The sequence below is a fragment of the Neopsephotus bourkii genome, unplaced genomic scaffold, assembly GCF_033783945.1.
Source record: "Neopsephotus bourkii isolate Nb327-2 ecotype Australia unplaced genomic scaffold, CSIRO-AGI_Nbou_v1 NB_1792, whole genome shotgun sequence".
Lineage (NCBI taxonomy): Eukaryota > Metazoa > Chordata > Aves > Psittaciformes > Psittacidae > Neopsephotus > Neopsephotus bourkii.
In genome coordinates, this window is record NW_026902266.1 from 4,194,956 (window position 1) to 4,211,536 (window position 16,581).

Genomic DNA, 16,581 nt, shown 5'->3' on the forward strand with positions numbered 1-16,581 from the left:
GGGCTCAATGGCTTACTGCTAATTGAGTAAGTAAGATCAGAATTAGACTGCTAAACATTGCTCTAGGACAGAGCAGAAGACTGGGATTACAGTGCTAAAAATTGCTGCAGAGGGGGGAATTTTGGATTTTCTGCTAAGTTGCTTCCTCAAAGTGCCTAAAATCTTCACCCAGAGTCTTCGGTCATGTTCAAGAGTGCAGTTCTGTGCATGCTTGAGCTACTGGTGTTGATGGGTTTCCAAAGCACAGAATTGCATTGCCAGGCTGTGTTGTTGGAAAACATGTTGCTGGCACCCATGAGTTGCGAAAGAGTGGGATGTGTCAACATAGTATTGAGGCTGTTAACTGCTCCTATCTCCATTTTATTTACTAACCTGCATCTAACTTTGGTTCTTTCATTCTGCTGCCTCCTTTCTGCAATTTCAAGTCTGTGTGGGAGAGCAAGATGGAGGGATTTCCAGCTGGCTTGAACTGGTAGTCTTTCATCTTTCTTCACAAAGTGAACTTCAGTGTGATTGAAGTCTTAATGTGTGAAAGCATGTATTTTTTTCTCCTGGTTTCTTTTATCCCCCTCCCCCGATATTCTCATGTGTATTCCTGATGCCCCTGGGAGTGCAGTGATTGGCTGGTTCTTAGAGGAGCTGTTGTCTTGTATCTCACCATGGCTAGATGTATGTGGCAGTAATAGTCAGTGTGTGCAAAGGGCAGCATGCTGGCTGCTGGGGGTTTGGCTTGGGTTGATGTTTTTGCTTTGTTTTCTGCCATCCCTCCTTTCCCACGGGAGAGCTCTGATGCTGTTGCCAGATCAGGCTCCTAGTGACCGTGAGATAATGGGCTTAGCAGATGCCTTCCCTTTTGTGCAGATGGGTTGTCTCCTCTCCTCCAAACCCAGCTGGATCACTGTGTGAAAGGATAAAGCAGGCATGGCTTCATGAGTTCTACTTGCCATAAAGGCCTTGTTTAGTGCTGTGGAACTGGATGGGATGGGACCCAAAGACTGCAGGAGGCACTAAGTCACTCATTCCCTAATGGAGCATAGTGTCTGTCTTGTTCACCTGAGTGGTGGCTGACATTTGCAGCTGAGCTGGGATCATTTAGCTCTAAAGTACAGACATTTCTGTTTACTGGCACTTTTGCTTACAGGCAGATGACTTTTTCATGTCAGAAAAAATATGCTTACTAGAAAAGTGTTAGTGGAAGATGTTTTGAAGTGGATTTAGCTATAAGCTCAAAGCTGTTAAAGCATCTCACTTGTTTTCTTTGCTAGTCTGTGTTTTCACTAGCCCTGCACTGACCAGTGAAACAGGATCTAAGAAAAAGTGTGAGGCTTTAGCCAGATGCTAAGGTCTTCCTGGAATTTATAAAACATATGTCAGGTGAGGGTAGCTCTTTGCAATGGGGAAGTGTGAGGGCCAAGAGAGCAAATGTCAATGACTCCTGTAACACTGCCTGTAGCAGCCTCTTTTCTTGAGTTATATATCAGCCAGTGCAGATAAACCTCTGAGTAAAACTGTGAATGAGGCTTTTTTTTGTGCCTTATTCTGTAAAGGAGAAGGCTGTGTTTTCTAGGATTTCATGGTGCATTTTTCTTTCTCTTGTTCCAGGTGAGGCTGGTGCCAGCATTATTCGAGTGTCAAAAGAAGCCCGGAAGAGGTTCTTGGGACCTCTCCACCCATCTTTCAACTTGGTGAAGATCATTCGGATCTGCCTGTCCAAGACCGTGCCAGAGAATGGGCATGAGGTTGCAGCAGGACGCTTGGGTATTTCCCTGACACGGGTCTCTGATGGAGAAAATGTAATACTGTCAGACTTCCATTCCAAGGAAGAGCTGATCCAGGTAAATGGAAATTTATTCCAGAGGGCTAGGCAGGAACTGCATTCTAGTTTGTTTTCCCTTGGTCTCCAAATGTCCTTAGTATTGGAGTATAATTGCCAGCACATGCCAGTGTGATGTTCTGAGAAGAGTAATCAATCAATGGGTTAAGTAGGTTTTGATCTGCTGCTTATATTCTGGATCTCTTTCTCCCTCAGGCCTGTGTCTGCAGCGCCTTTATCCCTGTCTACTGTGGGCTGATACCTCCAACCTTGCGTGGAGTGGTAAGTAAGACTCTAGATGGTCCTTCATTAAATTGTGTGCTAATGAGTAAGAAGGCAGAAATGTTAGTACTCTATTTTGCCTGTCTGCTGGCAGCAATTAGCCTGAAGAAACACAAATTCCCAAATGAACAGCTTCTACAGTGGGTGTGCCTTCTTTCCACTGGTGCTTGCTGGCTATAATGTCCTGAAAACTAGAGGATTTAACATGATAGTAATCTATAGCAATCTGGGCAGGTACTGACAGGCTTAGCTGCTTGGTACAATGCTGTCCGTCACTGAGGCTCCAACCCTCTGCATATGGAAAGAACTTGAGTCTAGGGTAGAAATCATGAGTGCAGTCCTTCTCTCACAAGCCTCTCACTTTCTGTTGGATTTTAACTAGTGGTGTTGATACCAGACCTTTTTTTTCCATGGAGTTCTTCCTGTCCTTTCTCTGAAAATAATGTTCTGCTGCCTGATAGAGCTTCTTTAACACCCTGTCCAAGGCTGTCCAGTGTCTGCCTTCTGTGTTTGCATGTTAGGAATGAAAACATTTGAAAGCTCTGAGGAGCTGGAGCATCTCTGAATATTGCAGTTATGCTTAAGGGCCTCACTTGAGCTTGGACTCCCCTTGTGCTACACAGGTTAATTCAGACATTAAAAGGAAAGCTTGTTTGAAAACTAGGTAGTCAAAAGGGAGAGGGAGAACTGCTATTAATGTATGTGTGCCCTGGTTTCCTGTAAGTGACCTGACCAAGATGCCTCAGTCTGTCAGAGCATAGCATCTAATCTGATCTCACTGCTACCTGTGTCCAAAAAGTGAGGTCAGTTTTGCTCCTGCCTAATACATAGCTTGGCTGTCTTTGTCTTGTGCAAGCATTTTGGGCAGGAAAATCACCTAGAAGAGATGTCCAATCTGCAGGCAGGTTTTTTGTCCCACAGCTGGTGGCTCTTGCCTGACACTTCTCTGGGGCTAGTTGAGGTCAATGTGGATCAGGCAAAATCTCAAAATTCCAAAACATCAGGGTTTCTGGAATGTGCAGCTGCCCTGGCACACTGAGGGGTGACTTCTCATATTGAGATTCCTCATGGGGAAAGGTGGGGAGGGAGTATATGAGATGAGGAAATTAATTCCTACCTCTTACCCAAAAAAGTCATTGTTCTTTGTGTCTCTCAAGGGGGAGGGTGGTGAGGGCAGAGGTTAAATTAGGTTGGGTATGAGCCTGTGAAAAGTTTTTGGCATGGGACTGCATGGTTCCTAGCATGCGTCTGATGACTGTGACTGTATTTGCCACAGGACAGACTGATAGGCATGGCATGAGGACAAGTTTTGAAGGCAGTGTGATTGTGTGAAAGGTGTAAAATCTGTATTCTGCCTTCCTCCTAATCTTTTCCCAGTGTTCACTCTCTGAGCTCTGGTAGCCCCATGGAGTGCATAATGAAGATAGGTGGAGGGAAGGAAAAAACAAGGGAATTCTCAAATACTGGGAAATGGAAGGGTCAGTAACTGACTTGTCAACACATGCTTTAGCCATGAACAACAGTTCATGTAGCATGTGGATTAGATGAACCCCTAACAAGGGTCAGAAAGCCAAATGTCAGTTCATATGAGTGAGGGGCCCTGTAAGAAAAAAAAAAAGAGGCCATGATAAGGGAATGGAACTGGGCAGCCCAGAAATTGCCCCAGTCTGTGAACCATCCCTCAAAACTGCTGCTGCTCGTGCCTGAAGCCAGCCGGTGACTCCAGCCTGTGGCTCTGTGCAGTTAGGCTTTGCAAGAGGTTGGAGAGTGGTTGGGCTTGGGTTGCAGGAGGTTCAGGCAAATGCAAAGAAGTGGCAGCTGATCTTGAGTCAGGAATGGTAATTGGCACTGCCTGGGGAATGGTGGACAGGAGAGCAGGGTCTGCATGTGTATCCCTGGATTTCCATGCAGTGAGAAGGCTTTGCCTGTCAGCTTTATTTAGTTAAACCTCTTTCTAATGTCATCCGTGCGTGCACGCTGCCACCCTGAGGGAAACGTATGTTTCTGCATCCTTACCGCAAAATTACTGTCCTCTTGTGAGACAAGGCAAAGCATGATGCAGAATGGAGCACCTCCTCTTCTGATCAGCATTTCCGTGCTCTGCCTGGATTCAGCCTCTGCCAGCTTAGCTCCTCACCCAGCAGAGAGCTGAATGATGGCACAGCTGTTACTATGGGGCTATGTAGTTCCTACATGATGGTTTGCATTTGAACCTGTCTGAAGGGACAAGTCCCTGTCTGGCAGGATCAACCCTGATATAAAATCAACAGGACTCTTCTGTAACCAAGGTTCTTAAGAGCTTGAATTGTTGCTCTGCAAAGGCTTCACACTTCCTGCTCTTTCAGCTTGACCAAGGCCCTCTCCCTTTTTCTTCTGCATGTTGTTTACACTGCCAAAGGCCTGTGATAGCAATTGTCTTGCTCAGCTCCTTGTGCAGTTATGGTACACCAATGAATACTCTGAATTGAGTACATGCCACTGGGATTCTTTCCTGCAAGGGTAACGCAAATGTGTTTATGGTGTGTAAGTACAGAACATTCTCTGACAAGAGAGTGCCTGTTAAGTGCAAAACACTGGTCCCCTGTGCTGTGTTATCACACCACAGAAAGTAGATTCCAAAGGTGTATACATGTGTTGGAATTGCTGCTTGATAAGCCTGCTAGCAACAAATCAGCTCTTGGGTAACAAACCTGCCAGTGGGAAATCATGTTTGAGCTTATTCATTTTAAACAGAAGTGAAAAATGGCACAATGTCACAGTGTGACAGCTTAGATCAGTGCTAATTTGCACTGTAGGTGGTAGTTGTTGTGTCATTTTATTTAATTGGAAAGCTGTGAAAACCCATAGGAGATTTAAGTCAACAGTCACACAAGTAAATATGCCTTTCTCATGGAACGCTTGTGACCAACATGCGTAACCATAGAAAGAGAGGCACATAGCAAAAGGAGATTATAGACAACACAGCTGTGCTATCACTGGTTTTGACTCCTGTGCTGGTGGGTGTACTCCAGTCTCTTCCCAAGTTGTTGGCACAAATATGAATACAATAAAGAAGCTGCTTGATCAGTTACGAGAATTGAGAGTGCTTCATTTGTCTTGATTTTTTTAGAGATACGTTGATGGAGGGATTTCTGACAACTTGCCACGATATGAGCTGAAGAACACTATCACGGTGTCTCCATTCTCAGGAGAAAGTGATATCTGTCCACGAGATGGTTCCACAAACATGCATGAGCTGAGAGTCACCAATACAAGCATCCAGTTCAACCTTCGCAACCTTTACCGCCTCTCAAAGGCCCTGTTTCCTCCAGAGGCGCATGTGAGTTTCCTGGCAATATCAGAACTTGGACAGTAGATAGGCACTGGTGATACTGGGCACTTTAGCAGAGGAAGATTTCAGACACTGTTAGTTTTATATCTCTTGTTTGTTTTTTAACCTTGATGTTACTAACCCAGTGACTTGGCAAACCTTGACCATTTACACGAGGTTGTGTAAGTGGCTTGGTTTTCTTCTGCTACTGGGAGATCTGGAATTTAGGTTGGAAAGTATTTTCACATTGCTCTCTGGAGTAGTTTGCCAGGAAGTCAGGCTCACTTGTAAACAAGGGTGTATCAGCCATCAGAACCCATGTGCTCTTGAGTGTTTTATTGTCAGGTTGGACCTAGTAGCCTGCAGCCAGTGACTGTCTCCTAAAAAGTACCAGTAGAGGAGGTGTCACTTTGACCAGCTTTGTGTACTTTGAGCAAATGCAGCCTCAGATAGCCTTGGTATTTCAGTATAATAAGTGTGCTTGCATGTGCTGAATTACTTGGACAGGCTTTTTCCTCCCACTCTCTAGTCTTACTGACTTTATCTGCAAATGCAGTGGCCCTTCCTGGCATCTGCTGAGAAGTATTCTGGTCTGCTTGTCAGAGTGACTTGCTGAAGGCTGCACACAGTAGCATCAGCTCTAGGTGTGGAAATTAAGTTGATGCAAGTCTAAGCTCATTCTTGGGTAGGATTCCAGGTGTCCCTTCCAATCTTGAATTATCATGTGATCCCCATGTTCACTGTATTTATGATACACCTGCCATATCTGCTCTAAGGCTGCAAAGAGCTGACAAAGATGAGACTTGTTTTTGGGATAGCTCAGCAGTCAGAAAAATCTGTTTAAAGCCAGCATTGAGCTGGTGTTTGCTCTGCTCAGCCGGGCAGTCTCCAAATGACTTGTTCTTACCTTCCTCTGCCAATAGGTGCTGCGGGATATGTGCAAGCAGGGCTATCAGGATGCACTGCACTTCCTGAAGAAGAATGGTAAGGTTCTGTGTTTGCAGCATACACTGATTTGCTTCCTCTGTGGCAGGCTTGGTATCTTGGCTTTGAGAATAGTCAGTGGCGTATATGAAAACTGGAAGGGCAGAATTGAGCTTTGCCTCAGGAACTGGAATATGGGATTTATATTAAGTCTATTTTAGCACTGCAGGATGCAGAAGTGGAGTGAACACCTTTCTCGTGCAATGCAGAAGGATTCTAACCATTCTCATACCAGAGTGGTGGTTTTGGCACATCTAAGTTTTGAAATTGCTTAGCATGTACTCTGTGCTGCACCAACACAGTTGTTAGGCACCGGTGCCATTTGGACCTTCTGCACATATCCTTTTTATGTGCAGCTAGGGTATGTCTAATGTATCACAGCAGTGCAGAGCAGGCATGCCTTCAGAAGCCCCCTTGCACTTGGCAGTTTGACACTGCTGTTTCACTGTTTTCTATGTGCAAGCCCCGGACTTCGTAGCCTCTGTTGTAGCAAGTTAAGCGTGTGTTTGATGCCACCTAGTGTCAATTTACAGCAGATCGAGCACATCTGTTGGCTCTGTGATGCATACCTCATTGGGATAAGAGCCGTCAATACAGCTGTGTTTGTGGATTAAGCTGCAGGAGTGAAACTTTGCCTGCAAGATGGGTGACTGGCAGCTTATAGCAACAAAACACTGCCAAACAGCACCCTGCAGTACTTAAAGGGGAAAAGGTAGAATTTCTAGGAGAAAGGTTTCTAACTCATTGTGGTAAGAATTACAGTAGATGTAAGCTAAAGAGGCTGGGTATGATGCCTGTCTGAGGCGTGTTAGGGTGAAGAATAACACTAAAGGTCAGGGGAGGCAGGGCAGCTAGTTTAAATCAGCCTATGGTATGACTTCTTTTCCTCAGGTCTCCTGAATCGTCCAAGTCCTGCCCGCCCTCTCCTTGCCATAGAAGCCCCCCCAGGAGAGAAGAAAGAGGAACAAACGGAAGCTGAGGACCAACTAGAGGACAATACTGAACTTGCTGAAGTTGAAGAGCACATCATGGAACACTTGCCTCCCAGACTGAACCAAGGTATGATCCAAAGGGATAGATCCCAGGCAATCTCCCTGTGCTGCCTGGTCCACTTCAGAGGATTACTGCGGATGTTGGGTATTGCTTGTGGGTGGGCTTGGCCATACCTAGGGATTTAACTGACATCCACTGATAATGAGATGGAGTTGTGGCCTCTCAGATAAAATTGTGGATTGCCCTTTAGAGGTTATTGGGAGAGGCTGACTCATTTGACTTTGGTCTGAATGGTGAGGAAGGGATCTTGTTGCTTACTTCTTTGGGAGCCTGATAAAGCTAAAACCTGCAGTTCTCGGCTGCACTGGGACAATTACTACCCTGAGCAAGACTTCTTTAAGAAGTGGAAGGGGCAGAGGGGAGTCCTCAGGCTCAATAACTTCTGGGGTATGGCAAGGAAAGAGATAGATAGTCCCATCGAGGGGATTCAACCATATTTTCTTCTGCCTCCAGCTCTTCTGGAGGCTTGTGCTGAAAGAAGAAGTTTCTTCACTGGCATTGCCAACATGCTGCCTATACGTGTGGCCACAGCAATGATGGTGCCCTATATGCTGCCTCTGGAGTCTGCAGTTTCCTTCACTGTCAGGTAAGCCATTGCCTGGTTCCCTTAGTGGTGTTCTTCCTAGTTCAGTGAAGTTTTGATGTAGTGAAACATAAATGGCCAGAGACTCTGCATGGCCTCTCTGACTCTGCAGTGACCAAATACTTGGAGAAAGAGTTCCTGCCACTTACCAGCCATATTAAAAAAATTTTAAAATAAAAGTCCTCCCCCCTCCCCCCCACCCAAAAAAAGGCAAAAGAAAACCCCCCAACAAACACCTCTTCCAACCTTCATATGTCATTTAGCTCCAGCAAATACTTCCAGCTTGAGGGAAGATGGCTGTGGCTGCAACTTGTCTTAGAAAATGGTGAGAAATTTTGGAGCCTGGGAAGAAACTTGTGAACTAAGAGCACAGGGATGAAAGTGGGAACCAAATGAGGGGAGGTTCCCCTCTGTAGTGAGGAGGAAAGAATTCCCAGCCATTTCCAGTTCTACACTTACTGGGCTAAGAAGACAAGTCTGTCAGACTTGTTCTTTGTACAAAGTACTCTAAGAAAAGTTTCTGGAAGGAAATAGCTTGTGATAGAAAAGCTTAGAGGAAAAACACTTTCCGAATCTGAGAATCGATGAAAATATATGGGAAGTGCAGACACACAACATAAAGAATAAGTTCCTGGGCTGTTTTCAACCTTCATAGCTTCTCCTTATTAATGCTGTGAATGGTAGTGTAAATGGCTCTTTATACATTTGTAATTAAAAATGAGTGACCATTGATAGGATGCAAAACTGGTGTCCTTTTTCATTTCTGTGACCCAGCTGATGGTTGTCTCCTGTCTCCTCCCAGGTTGCTGGAATGGCTCCCAGATATTCCTGAGGATATTAGATGGATGAGGGAGCAGATGACTGAAATCTGTAACTATCTTGTGAAGAAAGCCAAGAAGAAACTCGGCAGCCATCTTTCAGCCAGGTATGGCTGCTTTCCTCCACAGCACTGTTCTGGAGCAGCCCTCCATTTCCCCTTTCACCTCTGACTTCTACAGACTCTGCTCCAATGTAGCTGATTAAGAACATCACAGATTGACCAGAAATTGATCTGATCCATGGTATCTTGGCTTCCTTAACTGTTGGATAGACTCAGCACGTGGTCTCCTTCCTTCTCATTACAGGGTAGACCCTTGTAGTGAAGCTGTTAATGCGGTGATAGGGCAGAAGACATAGGTCTAATTAAGACAGTATGCTATCTTATTCCATGTTCCCTGTAGAAGACATAGGTGCTGTCTTTGTGGCATCTTCTGGCCCAAAGTCCCATAAAAATTCCTTCCAAGAGGTACTTGTGTTCAAATGACCTTTTCTGCTTTGAGATCTAGGACTGGTTTAGGGTGGGGGAAGCACTAGGGTGGCCAAAAACCATCAGAAGGTTTCCAGATGAGGCAGAGTACTTAGGTGTGTGTTTGTGCCTGAGCTTCTGAACTGAACTCCCTGCAGTAGGCCATGGCTTGAGGCTGAGGCAAGACGGTGTTGTGTGGATGAGGATAGCTGAGTATTAATAGGCAGAGGGTTCCAGCTGTGATTCGGATCCTAGTACAAAAGGGTGATTCTTACCCACAAGTGCTCATGGTCTTGAATAATCAAGAGATGTGAGGGGGGAAAATAGGTGCACACAGAGACTTCTAACTCTGCTTAAGATTATGCAGTCAGTGGTAGAACAAAACAGCTCTGTGGTTCTGGAGCTCTGGTCTGGTAACCTGCTCAAGTCTTCCAGTGTACTGATTCTTTGCATGTGTTTGTCTTTCAGGCTTTACTATCACCTTGAGCTTGGACAGCCTCAGAGCCTGCCAATTTCTTCTGCAGCAGCTTGTGGTGAAGCATTGCCTGTGTGGATGAGAACCAACCGTTCTCTGTCTGATGCCATGATGAAGTGGGAGGAGTACCAGCGCCAGCTCATGCTGGGCTTACTCTGCATCAACATGGACATGCAGGCTTCTCTCTTCCCTCGGGAAGGGCTTCAGCTAAAGCTTCCACCCCTAGACTGTGCGAAAGAGTGCCTGCCACTCTTCTGAGCCTGCTGCCCTGAGGGGATGAGGGTGGGTGGAAGGGGAGCGCATGTAGGGTGGGACCAGTCTCATCCCTCAGCAGCAGGCTGCCCTGTGCTCATCAATATGCTGCAAAGGGGATTTCCCCGGGATGGAGACTGGTAGAATTGACTGTAGTCATTTTTTGCCCACTGGGCCAGGCAAGGGGTCTCTGTGTTCAAAGACACAACACAGGCTGATACCTTGCTCTTGGTTTGTGTTGAGGCCTGGCCATTGCTCATGGCCAGGCTGATGCTGACCCAGCTGGGCTTTCCCAGATAGTGCACTTTGAATTGCCTTTGGCTTTTTACTGCCAAATAATCAGGATGTAGATGATGCTCTCAAATTCCTACAATTTTTAGCCTCCTTTGTTTTTTAGGGAATGAATCTTGCTTTTGCTTAAATCATTTGACATCCTTTAGCTCTTTGTGCTACTGAAAGATGAAGTAGCCTCTTGCCAAACCAATTTTTCTTGTGGCTTCCAAATCTTCTCTTGACTTCTTTGCTGAAGTCACATCTTTTCCTCTGTCCCTGAACTGCATCCCCACTGGAAGCCAGAGCTGGCCCTGCTGCAGACTGCACCAGGGCTGCAGAAAGGTAGAAAAGTTATGTATTTATTCAGATTTATGTTGCTGTGGTCTCTCCTTTCTGTTTTTTGTCCTCATGGAACTGAGATCTGAGTGCTACTAAGTTATTGAGCTTACTTGAAGAAGTAATTTAGACAGAATTTTTTCCAGAGAAACATGTTGAATCAGAGGCCCCATTCCTGTCACTGTGAATGGAATTGGTGTGGGGTTGCTCTGGGAAAGCTTGGCCTGACCATTTCAGGTTCAGCTTAACAGCTGAAGCAAAGCTAAGTGCTTATAGGAAGGTGAGATTGTGCAGGGCATGTTATTTTTGAGTGGTTGTGGTGGAGTGTCACAGCAAGTGCTGGGGAATGGCTGCCTCTGACAGGGGTTGGGCTTTGTTCCTTAAGGGACTGTACAACTGGAGGAAATTCCAAGCGGATGATACAGAAGGGATCTCCTGCCAAACTGGATGCTTGGCTTTATCAATTTTTTATTAATTTTTTTCCTCAAAGAGTCCGAATGTTGAGGCTTTAGAGTGAGAAGGATTTAGGCTTGTAGCTATACCAGCCCCGTGGCTTGCCTGTCTCCTGTTTTGGCTCATGGATACAGCTCTGCAGGTAGCAATAACAGGAGCATGTGAAATGGAAGTGAAGTTAGGACTGTTGGTGCACGTGCAGTCTGCTTGGAACAGGCTACTTGTGTTGTCTCTTAAAAGACCACAGCTGGTGGTCTGTAGCAGGGGCAGCACTGTGCCTTGTAAGGTATTCCTTTTTCAGTGGTGGTCTGGTTGTGACTTGCTGTGCAGAAACATGAACTCTGTTCTTCACAGGGTGAGACATGGCTTCCCGTGGGGATTTTATGTACTTAAGCTTAAATTCTTGCACTATGACCCAAAATCAGCTCCTGGTATCTTTTTTTTTCCTCTTTTATTCTGCAGCATGTCTAGCTGCATGAGGCGTCTTCTACCTCTCCTAGCACAAACAGTATGCAAATGGCCAAAGCAAACGTATGCTGTCCTTACTGGGGAGCAGGACAGGGTATCTGAAGCTGACTACGTAGCCTATACAATAGAGTAGTGATTTATAATAGACTCTTTTGCACCTTTTGATTTAGAAAGGGAATCTAATCCCAGAAGTTCTACTAACAGCTGGAGAAGGCAGTGAATCTGCTTGATCACGTCTGCATGTGCAGTGTGGGTGACGTGGGGGGTGCTGTTCCCTACCAGCGCAATTGTACTGGTAGGATGTTTGTGGTGGAGACTGTGATAAACATCAGGACTTTTCTGCAGTGGCCATTGCAAGCTGTGAGGCAATAAACTGGGCAGCTGCGGTGCTAACCAACTGTCCAGGAGATGCTGGTGCATGGATGAACTTGTGACCTGGAGTATCACCAAGGTCACTGCCCTTCCTGGATGTAACCTACCTATGTAACACAAGGGCCTGCTCACTTATGAATTGGGCCTGCACTTGGCAGTCAGATTTAGTCTTAAGCTTTGCATAGTTAAGGCACGTAGGGAACAGAAAAGTCATTACAGGAAAAGAGAAAAATTGGAGGATTCTGAATCCAGAATAGGAATATTGGGTTCTAAAACAAGTCAATCTTGTGATTGTCTAAAGCTCACAGAAAAAGCTTACTGTTATATATATATATATATATATATATATAAAACTCCAATTGAAGTGAACTAGCAACAAGCTACTGTCAGTTATGGGGAGCAGGATGAATTTGGTGAAAACTGGAATTAAGAAAAGGTGTTTATTTTGTGGTTTGGTGTGGGATTTCTCCCACTTCTCCCTGGGCTACTTTCTCTGGGGGAATGGCACATGCACAGCTGCTCCATTTGCCAGATGCATTTATCTTGTCTCTTATGCACACAGAGTAACTGGCAACAACCTATAAATGCTTAGTGGCAAGAAATCAAGGTGTTTCATCCAGAAGCAAAACATCTGTGAGGGCCAGAGCTGGAAAAGGAAAATCTTGTGCTTAGAAGCTGCTGCCCTTTTGACTCTGCCTTGTTTGTGTTAATATATGGGTGGAGAAAATGATGCAACTGTTTTTTTTATCCCTTCTTCCTGGACTGGTAAAACCACTGAGTGATTATGTAAACCACTAAACTATGAAACAAAATTCTCCTGGCAACAGAGCATGCTAAGGAATTGAAGCTTGGCACCCTTATCCGCTGGATCTTTTCTGTTCTCCTTTGGCATCAGAACTGACTGGGCTGGTGCCACTGTCTTCCCTTGCTCTGACTTAGAAGGCTTGCTGGTTTTGGTCCATGCATTTCAAGAGATGAACCCCTGTGCCTGGTAAAAGGCCCGAGTTTCTGTTTCACCTCATTTGTTATTTAGTTAATTGTATTAACCTCTCAAAGAGAAGCTTTTGCACACTTTAAACTGTAACCACAAATCAAAGCCTGGCTTTAAATATAAAGGTCTAACTCTTCAGGGAGGAAACTTCTGTTTTCCCTATGCTGATTTGCAGGGTGTGAACGGATACTGGGAAAGCACCACACTGTATTAACCCTTTCTTTGTGTTTATTCCCCAAGTCATGCAGTGGCTATTGTATGATACTTGTTGGCTTTATAGATATGAGCTCTGATAAAGAAACTGCAGATCTGTCAAAAATACCTCAAACCTACCCTCCTCTTTCTTAAGAAAAATTTAATGCATTTGCTTGAAATCTTTTCTGCATTTATCACAGATTGCAAAGGATGAAGAAAGTAGGAAGATCTCACCTGCTGATACAAAAAAAGGATGAGGCTGCATTGGAGAATAGCTTTTTGCTATGCAATTCTGCCTCCTCTAGATCAGGTCTCCCTTCTTTGAAATCCCTGGAAACCTCATGATAGGCTCTGGATTGGATATGGAGGGCTTTATTGTGATAACTGGAATTCTTTGAGCCCTTGCTCCACATGTACATCATGGCATGTATTATCTTCTGGGCAGGAGTTGCTGATTAACCTCCAGTTGTCAAGTTCCTAGGAACGAGGTAATCATCTGTAGCAGTTGGCCCCTTCCTCAGCAAAACGTGTGGCTGGGCAGCCCAGTGGGTAGTCACCAGGGCCTGTCTGCTCTCCAGAATATGGTGGTTAAGAGGTTAGGTTCCAGGACCAACAGTTCAGCTTGCAGTCAATGTCCATTTGTCCTTACGGCATTCACTTGAACTCTGCAAGAGTCCCAACCCTTGCAAGGGTCTTGCATTCAGGAATCCACTTTTTTTTCTCCTTCCTGTGGTACTACTTGCTGCTTTTAACAAAGATAATGGTGAACTTGTGCATCTAACCAACCCCTAACCTGAGCAACACTGTAGAGTTGTTTTATGTTGCATACAACGGTCCATATCTATGGTATGCTCTGTAAGCCATAGGTGTGTGTGGTGTATTGGGTTTGGTTTGCTGCCTGCCCTACTGCTAATATTGTTGCAAGCTGATTTTCAAGGGGTAGAAGAACATGCTTCACTTCTGACCACTATCTATAGGACCTAGGAGGCGTTTTCTTGTGGCTTTCTGGAAGCTTGTGTACCTGCAATACTCAAAACAGATGATAAAAGATAATCTGCTGTCTGCCAGCACTGGGGTGTCCCTAGAACTTACTGTGTATTCACCAGTGGTTTTGTCCACTTTTAAAAATGAATCTAGTAATTCACTCCTTTCTCAGAGTTCTCACTTTTGCCAGAGTGGTGGTGGGAGAAATACCTGAAGCTCAGTGTGTGTTTCCCTTAGGGGTCCGTTTCTGCTAAACACACACTAAATGTGGTGGGTAGCAGGGCTGTGTTGCCAAAGCCGGAGAGGGCCTTGCCAACAGTTTTCTCAAGCTTTGTTTCCATCTTTTCCTTAACTCAATGAGGGAACAGACCACCTCACCTGGCTGCCACATCAGCTGGGTCACTTGTGCCAAACACACCCTGTGCCTTCACAGTGGGCTCTGGCTTGCCTGCCCTCTGTGTCCCTGTGGCAGCTGCCCCTCAAACTGCAGCAGTGCTTGTTGCTCTTCTCTCTCCTTCCCCTTGCATGTACCAGTGGGACATTGCTCTGGTTCCAGTCTGCAGGCAGCTCCACCAGGACAGTCTCTTAACTGCATCCATCTCACTATGTAGGTAGATCCACATCAGCCCCTTCTGCACAGGGAGGGGAAGCCTCTAGTTCCAAACGGAAGACTCAGAAAAGTAACTTTGAAATAAATACCTCTTCTTTCTGTGGTTTTCTCTTGCTCTTGAAACCAGCATCTAAAGCAGCTCTTTGAGCTCAGCATGTCCTGAGGCTCCACTGCTGTCACTGAGCCTGAGAAGACCCTTAAGCACACAATGCATGTAGAGATCCTGTGGAGATTACTGGTGTCAGAGCAGCAATTAGACCAGCAATAGCATACACAAGTTTTGTATTTACTCAGCACCATCATTAACTAGTGTTCACAGTCACTTTAAAAGTTCAGTATTAAATTGATGCTTTTTTTTTCCCCTCCTTTTTTCCTTTTTTTTTCTTTTTCTAATGTTTTGCTGAAGAAAATGTACCTATTTATTTTGGCAGAAATATAACTTCTAATAAAAACTTCCTCAACTTATTTACCTGGCTGTGGTAGGTTGCTTGTCTTGCTATTTAAAGGCTTATTAAATATTTTTGAATGCACCTTATGCTGTGGGTTTCTTTTGCTGGGCCCTGCCCCATTCTAAGTCCTTTCAGGGTAAACATGCATCCACCTGTGATGAATGGGACATCATCTAGAGGTTAAAATCGGTGCGTTTTGGCTCAGTTCTTACTCAAGCCAAAATGTCTCTGTTTTGTTGGAGCTTCTGTGTAGACCCTGGTTTCCAAGAGGAACTGAGCACCATCTTGTGTGAATTGCAGGTGCTTGACACCTGTTAGTAAGAAGTTAATCACAAAGTTGAAACTCCCCTAGTTCCGGGGCATCTTCTAGGGGAAACTGAACCCTGTCACTTATGCCCCTGTTTATCAGTAGGTGAAACAGATCTTACTGGCTGTCGTCTGTCTATTTCAGCTGGATGCCAAGGTTGCCCTGGTTAATTTCCAGCTGGGCCCATGGAAACCACCAGCCCTTGGCTCTGGGAAAGCTGGGGGCTTTCCTTGGTGTAAGTCCCTGGCACTGCTGGCCGGGCTGCGGAGCGGGGACACCCAGGCCAGGGACAGTAACCCCACACGGGTTTGCTGCTGCAGGTACCGCAGGACTCGGGCTCTTTTTCCAGTCTGTTGACAGCAGTGAACTGTAGAAGCCCACTCTGTTATGTGCCATCAGAGGACAGGTGCAAGTGCTGTAATTACTGTAGCACGCAGCTGGTACCGCAGGCAGCTTTTGCACCTCTGCTGCCAGCCGAGGACGAGCATCCCCGCTCGGTGCCGGCAGCCGCTGAAGTTCCTTTCTCCCGTCAGTAGGGCTGTGCTCTGCCGGCGGAGCGGCAGCGGGCAGGGCTGGGTGCGCACGCCGCAGCCTGCGGGCTCCCTGCCTTCTGGGGGCAGTTTGAGGCCGGGCCGGGCTCGGTCGGTGCTGCTGCTCGCCCGGCTCGGTGCAGCCCGGCTGTGCGGCTGGTTCTCCTCTCTCTCGCCCGCCCGCGGCCCCGCTCATTTCCGGGTCGGGGCCGCATCCCGCTCTAGTGGCGGCTCCGCTCGCCCGCTGCCCTTCGCAGGGCGGCCGCAGGTGCCCGCTCTGCTCTCCCTTGGCCGGATCAGGTAAGCGCTGCGAGGGGCTCCCCGGGGCGGGCGGGCTGAGGGCGCGCTGCCCCTGGGCACGGGTCCCCTCACCGGCCCCTCGCCATTTTGTAGGGCCGCTGGCGCCCGCGCCGCCGGGCAGGACCCCCTCAGGAGCCGGCAGGAGAGGTGTTGGGGAGTGGCCGCCGCAGCGAAGGGCCCCGGCGGTGCCTTCACCCGCGCCTTGGCAGCCTCCGCGGTCCCTCCGTGCGGCTGTGGGGTGAGGGGAGCGGAGGGCTGGGGTGACATACCTGCCCC

General features: G+C 46.6%; 2 protein-coding genes across 6 annotated transcripts in view; both read left to right on the forward strand.

Annotated features, from left to right (window-relative positions):
* Nucleotides 1-15,184, forward strand: part of PNPLA2 (patatin like phospholipase domain containing 2) — a 29,747-nt gene extending 14,563 nt beyond the window's left edge. The window contains exons 2-9 of the mRNA XM_061380311.1: nucleotides 1,603-1,835; nucleotides 2,030-2,095; nucleotides 5,205-5,414; nucleotides 6,329-6,389; nucleotides 7,281-7,448; nucleotides 7,896-8,028; nucleotides 8,828-8,950; nucleotides 9,779-15,184. Coding sequence (XP_061236295.1) covers nucleotides 1,603-1,835; nucleotides 2,030-2,095; nucleotides 5,205-5,414; nucleotides 6,329-6,389; nucleotides 7,281-7,448; nucleotides 7,896-8,028; nucleotides 8,828-8,950; nucleotides 9,779-10,043 — 1,259 coding nt within the window. The 3' untranslated portion in view covers nucleotides 10,044-15,184. The remainder of the gene's footprint in view (nucleotides 1-1,602; nucleotides 1,836-2,029; nucleotides 2,096-5,204; nucleotides 5,415-6,328; nucleotides 6,390-7,280; nucleotides 7,449-7,895; nucleotides 8,029-8,827; nucleotides 8,951-9,778) is intronic.
* Nucleotides 15,185-15,798: 614 nt separating this feature from the next.
* CRACR2B (calcium release activated channel regulator 2B) overlaps nucleotides 15,799-16,581 on the forward strand; it is a 46,925-nt gene continuing 46,142 nt past the window's right edge. For all 5 annotated transcript variants that reach the window (XR_009729577.1, XR_009729575.1, XM_061380268.1 and 2 more), the window contains exon 1: nucleotides 15,799-16,305. Coding sequence is in view for 3 of the 5 variants with exons in the window: in XM_061380268.1 (XP_061236252.1) it covers nucleotides 15,863-16,305 (443 nt within the window). In the remaining 2 variants the exon portion in view is untranslated. The remainder of the gene's footprint in view (nucleotides 16,306-16,581) is intronic.